Genomic DNA, 10,302 nt, shown 5'->3' on the forward strand with positions numbered 1-10,302 from the left:
TAGGGAAGTGGGGGGCGCTATGGGGGACTTTTGGGATAGCATTGGAAATGTAATTGAGGAAAATATGTAATAAAAATATTAAAAATCAAAAAAAACAAAAACAAAAACAAAATACCAAACTTGTAAAGCCATTTCGAACCACTCGCTTGACAGCGTAAGTGGAAAATTGCAACCTGGCCTCGTGTCAGGTCACGGTCAAAACAGAAGCACGTGAGAAACATGTTGTGAAATTACCGTCAGGCTTATAAGGTACTGTCATGTTTATACACGTGTCCCATCCTAACTATCATTATTTGCAAATTTTTCAAAATAAAAAAATCCAGAATTGAAATAGGTCTTATCTCAAGCATTTTAGGGTAAGGAGTGGTATTCAATCTATGTGTAGGAAAAAAAACGAACATAAATTATCTAGCAGTAAAGGAAAGTGATTAAATACATTTACAGAAGAACAATATGTATCACTGGACTGAAAGAACTAGAACAAGATAGGTTTCTATATCCTGGCCTCAAAAATCTGATGTATGGGCCGGGCAGTGGTGACAAATGCCCTTAATCCTAGCACTTGGGAGGCAGAGGCAGGCAGATTTCTGAGTTCGAGGCCAGCCTGGTCTACAGAGTGAGTTCCAGGACAGGGTGATACAGAGAAACCCTGCCTGCCTGGGGGGGGGGGGGGGGGGGGGGCGGTTCTGATGTATGTGTTATTTAGAAACTTAATGGCAGGTTCAGGCTTTCTTTGGTGGTTTGAAATACAGGAAGAAGCAGGAAGCAATTACATGATAGGCCATATCTGTTTTCAAAATGCTTGATTTAATACCCTGTATGAGTTCACAGGGGCAGGCTTTTTATAAAAGAAACATCGATGTTTTTCTGAATCTTGCCATGCTGAATGCATACTACAAATCCAATGAAATGGTTGCAGCCAGTGAGGGAGATGTGCAAGTAATTAAATTGCGCTGGTACAAGAGTTTCGGATTTGTGATAGTCGCCTGTTTCAGATGACTTCACACTGTTCTCACGGAGCTTCTTTAATTCCTAGGTTGTAGGAAGTGGTGGTCCTAAGAGCCTGCACGGACTTGAACAGGGGTATGTTTGTGCTTTTCTTAAATTTCTCGGGAATAAGTCCAACTTGCAAAGGAAGAGTAAATGTAACAATGGCATACAGCCTGGCCATGTTCACTGCTGCTCTGCACCCGGGCTTTGTCATTCTTGCTGCAGACATTTTTGTCTCTCAAGTCTGTCAAGTTCGTTCCTTTGCCCTGAATATTTTGCTCCAAGGCAGAGGGAAGACTGCGGACTGGTTTTCCAAGCAGGATAACCAGTGCTGATCCTTCCTTTCCCTCCTGTAACTTCTGAAGTAAGTCTGAAATAATTTACTGAATTGCCTTTTGTGGATCTGTTTCTTTTAGTTTGTTAGAAATGGTTCTCAGCTATATTAACACAGTGGCACAGTCCATGGAAAAGAATGCAGACAAACTGACTGGGAAGTTTTGGCGAGCGCTGCTCAGCAAAGCTTATGACATGCTGGATAAGGTAGGCTTTCTAGGCTTTCATTTCTCCCCTTAATTACCATGTTTGTTACTACTTTTTATGCCATTGTAAGATTATTTAACTCAAACTTGCACTTTAACAATACACTTAGGGGCTGGTGAGATGGCTCAGTGGGTAAGAGCATCCGACTGCTCTTCCGAAGGTCCAGAGTTCAAATCCCAGCAACCACATGGTGGCTCACAACCATCCGCAACGAGATCTGGCGCCCTCTTCTGGAATGTCTGAAGACAGCGACAGTGTACTTACATATAATAAATAAATCTTTAAAAAAAAAACAAAAAAAAACAAAAAAAAAAAACCCAATACACTTAGTAATAACTTTTCTTGATATAAGAAAGCTCATGATTTTCTTGTTCAAGTCTCTTAATGTCTAAAAACAAACTTGTTTCCCTACCAATGATGAGAATGTGTGCCTCAATAAATGTGAGGAATTTAACAATTGATCATGTAGCTAGAATGTTCCGCGTCATTGAAGTGGGATAATATAAAAAGGCCAATTAGATGTATTAGATGTACATGCTTGGCCTTGATTAGGACATGGCTAGAGTAGTTAACGTCCTTTTCGTGTTGCTGTCTCGGTTTATTTGGGATTAGTAATAACTGCCTGAGAGCTAGTGTGTGTGAGAGCACATGTCTGGAAATGTCTGCCACCTCAGGGTTTATCATAAATAAGAGTCTGAGCTGGCCATGGTGACTTGTGGGACATGCCTGTAGTCCCAGCTCTCAAATCGGAATTCAAGGCTAGCCTGGGCTACATGGATATGCTTTCTGTCAAAATCATAAAGTCTGTCTTACAGAGTTGAGTTCTCCTTTTTGTTTGGTGTTAAATGTTTCCTTCTCTGTAGGTCAATGCCTTGCTGCCCACAGAAACATTCATCTCTGTGATTAGAGGGCTGGTGGGCAACCCCCTGCCATCTGTGCGTCGGAAGGCGCTGGATCTTTTGAATAACAAGCTCCAGCAGCACATGTTCTGGAAGAAGAAAATGGTAAGTGAGGACCCTATTGCAAGCCTGCAGGGCTTCCTCTGCTGCTTAGCTCGCCCACAGTTCTCTGGCACACCATGGAAAGTGGGAGGCTCTTAGGATCTGGATTGGCATACTGTGTGTGATGTGTGAAAGAGAGAGACACGTGCTGTGGCTCCTCATGCTAGAGATGTGCTAAGGAAGGCCTGAGGATGGAATTCCTAATGCACTTCTGCTTGCTGTGACCCGTGCGGCCCTGGCTGAAGCAGATTTGCCTCTTGTCTCACTGGGACACAGTGTAAGGATCAGCAGGTGGTCAGACAGTTTGTGCATATGCTTAGCAGTAAGAAAGGCGGATGGCAGTGGCTCTGAGGAGACCAAGACAAGAGGCTCTCAAGTTCATGCCCTGTCTAGCTGTATAGTGAGTTCAGGGTCAATCTCAACAGTAAAAAGAAGTCTGAAGCTGGAGCTCTGTGGTAAGATCGCTATGTAACATGATCAAGACCCTAGCTGACTTCTCTACACTGGGGATGGGGGAACAGTTGCTTGACTGTGCTTGTGTGACTTGGGACTCAGACCCAAGCAGGGGAGATGGGAAAGAAGACTGGTCCTTCTTGTAGCTCTGATTACAGGTTGTTTTCGCTTCCATTTCTTCAGGTCCACCGCTTTCTCAAACTGGTTCCAGTCCTTCTGGCCATTGTGCAGCATAAGAAAAGGGAGGCAGAGGATGAACAGGCAATAAACAGACAGACAGCGCTGTACACCCTGAAACTCCTGTGCAAGAACTTCGGGGCACAGAACCGAGAGCCTTTCATACCAGTTCTCAGCACTGCAGTAAAGCTGATAGCACCAGAGAAAAAGGAGGAGAAGAATGTCCTGGGAAGCGCCCTGCTGTGCATAGCAGAGGTGACGTCCACTCTGGAAGCGCTGGCCATCCCCCAGCTGCCCAGGTACCTTGGAACAGGAGCCACTACAACGGAAAGGTCCCCCTGCGTTCAGGACTTCCGGCTTCTTGAATAGAAAGTAACGGAAAATAGAGTGGTGAAAGAATTGATCTTTTCTTTGCTCTGGAAAGTGCACCATTTCCTGTGACCTTCAGACATTGCTTGGTGATGTTCTTCCTTTCCAGAGTCGCTGTGCTTAGGGAGCAGCCGTTTGCTGTGGCAGAGGCAAGCTCCTGACTCTGCATTTGGCTCTGACCATAGCCTGCTAGCAGTTGTAGCAAGTTACTTATCTTAAAGCCCTGCCATCTGTAATACAGGGCCATATCCTACACACACACACACACACACACACACACACACACACCGTTTTCTTCTTTATAGGCCTTGCTGTACTTTGCGCATGTTCAGCCATTGAAGCCCATCCCTTTTCACAGCTACTGTGTGTCAGCACTGTCGGCACCCAGGGCTTCTTGGATCTAGTAGTAGTAGAAAGTGTGCAGGCAGTATCCGCACACTGTGGGTTACAGGGTTGTAGCAAGCACAGCTGGCTGAGAGTTGTTCTTCGTGTCCCCAGCTCCTTCTTTAGTGTTTGTGGCTTGAAGCTGCTCTAACGCACTTGTTCCTTCTTGCCAGCCTGATGCCTTCGCTGCTGACAGCCATGAAGAGCACCAGTGAGTTGGTCCACAGTGAGGTCTGCCTGCTCAGCGCCCTGGCTGCCCTGCACAAAGTCGTTGAGACTCTGCCACACTTCATCAGCCCCTACCTGGAAGGCCTTCTGACCCAGGTGGGTTTGTCATCGCTGCTTCATCATGGAACCAACAGGCAAAATCGGGTGTCTTTCTTTCAGCTGGGTGTGATGTCAGCTTTTATTTACCTTAGATTGCTGAGGGTGGGCAGGGAGAGTTGCCACTGTTATTTAGGAAATTAGTGTGCCTGTGGTTTTAACAGGAAAGCGTCTTTAGCTGTAAGGTGTTTCATATAGTGGGCTTCTTCATTTACAGGTGAGCTGTTGCCTGTCAGCACACTGAGCGAGTGGCATTAACTGAAAGTAGCCATGAAAGTCAGTCCTCCTTGACCAGGTTACCAGTGTTCTAGTTTGTGATTCCTTGCCGTGGGAAGCTGAGTCTTCACTGCCATGGTGCCAGTGACTTGACATTCACTGTCTTCAGCAAGGGCTCGAAGCTGCTGTCTCTTGGAAGGGGGCTAAGCTGATGGAGTCTTCCTCAGCTGCTTTTAGTGAGCAAGAACCTGAGTCGTAGGAAAGCCATCGATCGGGCTGAGAGTCCTCTGTGCTCCTGCGCTCGACATTCACCTCCTTCATCGGCTTCCAGCCAGGGGAGTCATCCACTCAGTTTCATCTGCAGATAATCAGTTTGCTTTAGAAGAGTTATTTGTTCTGGCTTTTGATGGCTGCATGCCATCACCAAGCCATCCTGTGAGTGTGGTTGCCAGCACAGTCTAGCGCCCTCGGTCACTGTTTTTCATGTTCCTGCAGGTGATTCACCTAGAGAAAATCACTAGAGAAATGGGTTCTGCCTCACAGGCTAACATCCGCCTGACAGCTCTTAAAAAGACCCTGGCCACTGAGCTCTCACCTCGCGTCCTACTGCCAGCCATTAGCAAGACTTTCAAACAGGTCCAGAAGAACTGGAAGGTGAGTGTTGACTATTGATCTTTGGAGAGGGAAGGTGGTGCTGAATGCTCAGTGTTCGTGTCTGGGAGCATAGCATCGTTCACTTCTGTGAGGATGCACTGAGCTCTAAGACAAGGCAAACATATTCTCTGCTGTATTCATGGTAGAATCAAATGGGCCCATTTATGAGCATCTTACAAGAGCACATCGGGGTGATGAAGAAGGAAGAGCTCTTATCTCACCAGTCTCAGCTGACCACCTTTTTCCTGGAAGCCCTGGACTTCCGGGCACAGCATTCAGAGGTGAGCTGGTCCCCACTCCCCAGGCCCTGAAGCTGTCATTTCCTATCCCTGCAAGAGCCAGATTAATTTTTAACAGAGTAGCCTTTGTCCTTGCCAAAGCATTGAGTCCATGCTAATTAGTTCCTTTGTTTTCAGGACGATCTAGAGGAAGTTGGGAAAACAGAAGGTTGGATCATTGACTGTCTAGTGGCCATGGTGGTGAAGCTCTCAGAGGTCACATTCAGGCCTCTCTTCTTCAAGGTGAGCCTTTCTTACCTGCATGTCGTGCTCACTGTCACTGGCAGGGTGAGTAGATGATGTCACTGTTCTCTCCTGGTTGTAGCTGTTTGATTGGGCCAAGACAGAAGATGCGCCGAAGGACAGGCTGTTGACATTTTACAATCTGGCCGACTGCATTGCTGAGAAGTTGAAAGGCCTTTTCACTCTGTTTGCTGGGCACTTGGTGAAACCTTTTGCCGATACCTTGAACCAAGTAAACATCTCCAAAACAGGTTGGTAGCTGCTTTGGGCCAAGGCACCCGTGTCCGTGTGTCTGACACAGGCACGTAGCACAAGACCTAGAGCTCAGAAAAGACTTTATAATCCTTGGTGTGAGGATGGTGAACTTTTACTTTGCCATATTTTCTATTATGTTAGAACAAATAATCGACATACGAGAAAGGGTAAAGTGGGCATTATTACTCATTATTGGTAGTAGCTGTATAATAGTAAATTTGGGACTGGAGACAGCCCAGTGGTAGAGTGTGTCCCTGATATAGGTAAGGTCGTGGGTTCCTCCCCAGGTTTGGACTGGTCTATCCTCTACTGAGAATTAGCTGAAGTGACTGAACTTGCTCAACTTAAGCACTACAGTCTTAGCTCTAAAGGAGAGCCCCATCTGTGGACACCATTGTTCGGTGTTGTACCATTTACAGCTTCTAGGTTTTCACACAGTCTCCTGGCTGTAGTTATGACAGTGTCTCTAAGCACCAGGACTGAGTGTTTTGCATTTGTGCTCTTTCCCTGCATACAGACGAAGCCTTCTTTGACTCCGAACGTGACCCTGAAAAGTGCTGCTTGTTGCTGCAGTTTATCTTGAACTGCTTGTATAAGGTCTTCCTTTTTGACACCCAGAATTTCATGAGTAGAGAGAGAGCAGAAGCCCTGATGATGCCCCTGGTGGATCAGGTAACCCACTGCAAGGCCTTCTGTCACTGAGGCCTCCTGGATCCGTCTCTGCAGGGTTTGTGTATGCGACATGATAGCTTACAAGGCTTAGTCATACAGTGTTTTCAGGAAACGGATCCTTTAAGGAAAATGTAACTCAAAAATGGATTTTTCATGGGTTTGACTTGTCTTTATTGTGGAGTTCATTGAGTTTTACTTGGGAATTTCAAAAGGAAAGAAATAAGATCTCATTGTCAGTTTATCCATTGAAAAGGTATGTTAACTATTGTTAAAGGAGCCTCGCTGAGCATGGCTGCTCCCACAGGAAAGTTCCACCACCCCAGGTCTTCCAGAGGGAGAAGTTGATGCTAAGGGCTTTTGCAGCTGTTTGAGATCCAAAGGGAAGAAGTTGGCCCTAGAGACAAGATTAGTGTGGGGAGAACTTACTTTTTGAGCCTGTTAATGCTGACAGCCCATGTATCTTCCCAGCTGGAAAACAGGCTTGGAGGAGAAGAAAGGTTCCAGGAACGGGTAACCAAGCACCTGGTGCCCTGCATCGCACAGTTCTCTGTGGCCATGGCAGATGACTCCATGTGGAAACCCCTGAACTACCAGATTCTGCTGAAGACAAGAGACTCTTCCCCTAAGGTGAGCACTGGGAGTCAGTCTTGGATGCTGCATTCCCCTGGTGGGTGTTGCCTAAACGCCCACCAGTGCCCGGGGCACTGACAGGGACAGCCTGGCCCTAGGCCTGCACTACTAGAGGTCTGAGCTACTATATAATAGGGAATTCTAGCTTTCATAAAGAACTCTTGGGCTGGGAAGATGATTCAGTTGATGAAGTACTTGTTGTGCAAGCATATGAACAAAGTTTGACCTCTAAAATTCACATAAAAAGCCACCTGCTAGGGGCTAGAGAGATGGCTCAGCACTTGGGAGTTGGCTTCTCTTCCAGAGGACCCAAGTTCAATTACCAGTACCCACATGGTGGCTCACAACTTTTTATGGCTCCACTTCCAATGGCTCTGCCCACCTTACTCAGATATATACTCAGACAAAACACCAATGCACATAAAACATAAGTAAATCATTTAAGGAAGAAAAAAAGAAAGCCAGCATGCTGGCATGTATCTGAGAGTTACATGCAAAACTGAGAGATTGGCTGGAAAAAATTAAAGCGTGGCACCTGAGGAACGGCACACTTGAAATTGGCCTCTGACCTTCAGATGCGTGTGCGCACACAGCCACCACACACACGTACATACAATAAAGAGTTCTGATTTCTTCTGTAGGCTCTCATAAATAGCTATATTTCACAGTGTCCTAGGCAAAGTAGGCAGGAGCATTAGAGTACTTTCTAAATACCACTAGGTCTCAAATAGTAAAAACTCCAGGTCACTTAAATGTCACTGTGCCCTGTCATAAGTGATCCCCGTATGCACAGAACACTCCTGTAGTTGGAGCCATGCTTAGAAATGAGTGCCATGGTACATTGAGTGAAGTTAACATTCCTTACCTGGAATTTCCTAGCCGTTTTATTAATAAATCACCACTATCAAACTATCAAATAAGAGCTTCACTGGGGACTGGAGAGATGGCTCAGCAGTTACGAGCACCAACTGCTCTTCCAGAGGTCCCAAGTTCCCAGCAACCTCATTGTGGCACACAACCATCTGTAATGGGATCTGATGCCCTCTTCTGGTGTGTCTGAAGAGAGCAATGGTGTGTGTGTGTATCTTTGAAAGAAAGAAAGAGCCTCACTGATAAGCAGCCCAAAGTAGGAGTCATTCAATTGATTACATTTCTAGGAGTTCAAAACAGTAAAGCTATTTATCATATGGTTGCAGAAACAAATTTTAGTATTTTATCTTGATTACTGTTAAGAAAATGTTGATTAAATATAATTATGAAAATTACTCCAAATTAGAAAGGGGACTATTTTCTTTCAGTGGCCTGCTATTAATACCTCATAGCTACTTGCATTGCTTATGATAGGCAAGGTGTGTGGAGAGACACACCTAGGCTTTTGTTCAGTGCTGGAAGGAAATTAGCCTAGTGGGAGTCTTGGTCATTCAGGGACTGCCAGAGGTGTTACATCACCAGGTTGGCACAGTCTAGGCAGCCCAACAAACCACCTCCACCTAGGCCTATGCTAGGCCCCCTGAAGTTTACATGTGGCCTATGTTAGGCCCCCTGAAGTTTACATGTGGCCTATGCTAGGCCCCCTGAAGTTTACATGTGGCCTATGCTAGGCCCCCCTGAAGTTTACATGTGGCCTATGCTAGGCCCCCTGAAGTTTACATGTGGCCTATGCTAGGCCCCCCTGAAGTTTACATGTGGCCTATGTTAGGCCCCCTGAAGTTTACATGTGATGGTGTTTTGTTTTACATTTATGTATTAGGGTGGGGGCATACGCTTGCTGGGGGGGGGGTGTCAGAGGACAACCTGCAAGAGTCAGTTCTCTTCTTCCCCCATTAAGTGGGTCCTGAGGATTGAGCTCAGGCCACAAGGCTTGGTGGCAGCACCTTTACCCACTGAGCCATCTTACTGGCTTTTCTGTGGTTTTTCTGGTTTGGTTTGTTTTTTATTCACACTTTAAAGAGCTACAGTGCTAAAACACAGTTTGAAAAACTTATGTAGACTACCAGCTCTCAAATGGCTACATAGTAGTTCTTTTTGTGGTAGACACTGAGTGATCACAGTGAGGGTGTAAGAGAGCACTCAGTGTAAAAAAACGCCATCTCCATGCGGGTCAGGCCACACAGCAGTAAGCAGCAGTAGGGACAGACGACTCGGTCTCATTCTTGATGACTGTTCCTTCCAGGTGCGGTTTGCAGCCTTGATTACTGTCTTGGCACTGGCTGAGAAGCTGAGAGAGAATTACATTGTTCTGCTACCAGAGTCCATTCCTTTCCTAGCAGAACTGATGGAAGGTAAGTCTGCAGCTTAGAAAGTTCTAAGACTGATAATAGCACTGAGTGGCAGGTGAGGCTGGTTTAAACAGGAACACTCTTAATTGACATGCCTCTACATATTAATTGGGGGTGTCCTGCATCTGGCCAGAAGCATACCCTTTTATGTCTAGTGCCGGGTGTCTTGGAGAGTTTCTGGGGCGCAGGGTCCCTTGAGAGCTTGAATTGGAATGTGTGGCCCCTTCTTGTGACATCCAAGAACAAGAACATGCCTGTGAGGAGGGGGGGACAGTTGGGGAGCACCTCGGGTCACAGCCTGCTAGGTGCTTCCTGTATCTTGACAGAACAGTGGTAATTAGGCAGGACAGTGGGCAGCCCACTTCTAATTCTGGTTTCCGTTGTTAGACGAGTGTGAAGAAGTGGAGCATCAGTGCCAGAAGACCATCCAGCAGCTGGAGGCCGTGCTGGGAGAGCCGCTGCAGAGCTACTTCTGAGGCAGAAAGCGCATCTGCCACCGCCTGTGCTCTGGGGAGCGCTCACACTCATTCTCATGTTTTAATGGGGGTGTGGTGCCATGTTACTTTTGGTACTTTCACATCTGCCGATACTTAATGTTTTTACAAAATCCCTGCCTGTCTGGGATACCACAGAATCCTCGCCTGCCTTTTGTACAGAGTTGCTAAGGAGTAAACCGGATGGTATTTTTATACAAACTGGTATTTGTCTTTATCCTGAGTGGTGTTCAAATGAGACGGGCGTGTTTAATTTCAGTACCTGAGGCGTAGTGCTTCCCTGAAGCACGAGCTGTCACTGTTCCTTGCAGCACCTCATACTTGTGGTATAGGTGTCTCTGCT

The 10,302-nt window shown here is 46.3% G+C and overlaps 1 protein-coding gene across 1 annotated transcript in view; it reads left to right on the plus strand.

The window, feature by feature from the left end:
- Heatr1 (HEAT repeat containing 1) overlaps positions 1-10,156 on the plus strand; it is a 43,236-nt gene extending 33,080 nt beyond the window's left edge. The window contains exons 33-45 of the mRNA XM_021180215.2: positions 1,037-1,083; positions 1,407-1,530; positions 2,394-2,534; positions 3,168-3,460; positions 4,088-4,238; positions 4,950-5,108; positions 5,255-5,389; positions 5,525-5,629; positions 5,712-5,880; positions 6,402-6,556; positions 7,025-7,183; positions 9,360-9,468; positions 9,853-10,156. Coding sequence (XP_021035874.1) covers positions 1,037-1,083; positions 1,407-1,530; positions 2,394-2,534; positions 3,168-3,460; positions 4,088-4,238; positions 4,950-5,108; positions 5,255-5,389; positions 5,525-5,629; positions 5,712-5,880; positions 6,402-6,556; positions 7,025-7,183; positions 9,360-9,468; positions 9,853-9,941 — 1,836 coding nt within the window. The 3' untranslated portion in view covers positions 9,942-10,156. The remainder of the gene's footprint in view (positions 1-1,036; positions 1,084-1,406; positions 1,531-2,393; positions 2,535-3,167; positions 3,461-4,087; positions 4,239-4,949; positions 5,109-5,254; positions 5,390-5,524; positions 5,630-5,711; positions 5,881-6,401; positions 6,557-7,024; positions 7,184-9,359; positions 9,469-9,852) is intronic.
- Positions 10,157-10,302: the final 146 nt, after the last annotated feature.

Source organism: Mus caroli, chromosome 13 (assembly GCF_900094665.2).
Source record: "Mus caroli chromosome 13, CAROLI_EIJ_v1.1, whole genome shotgun sequence".
Lineage (NCBI taxonomy): Eukaryota > Metazoa > Chordata > Mammalia > Rodentia > Muridae > Mus > Mus caroli.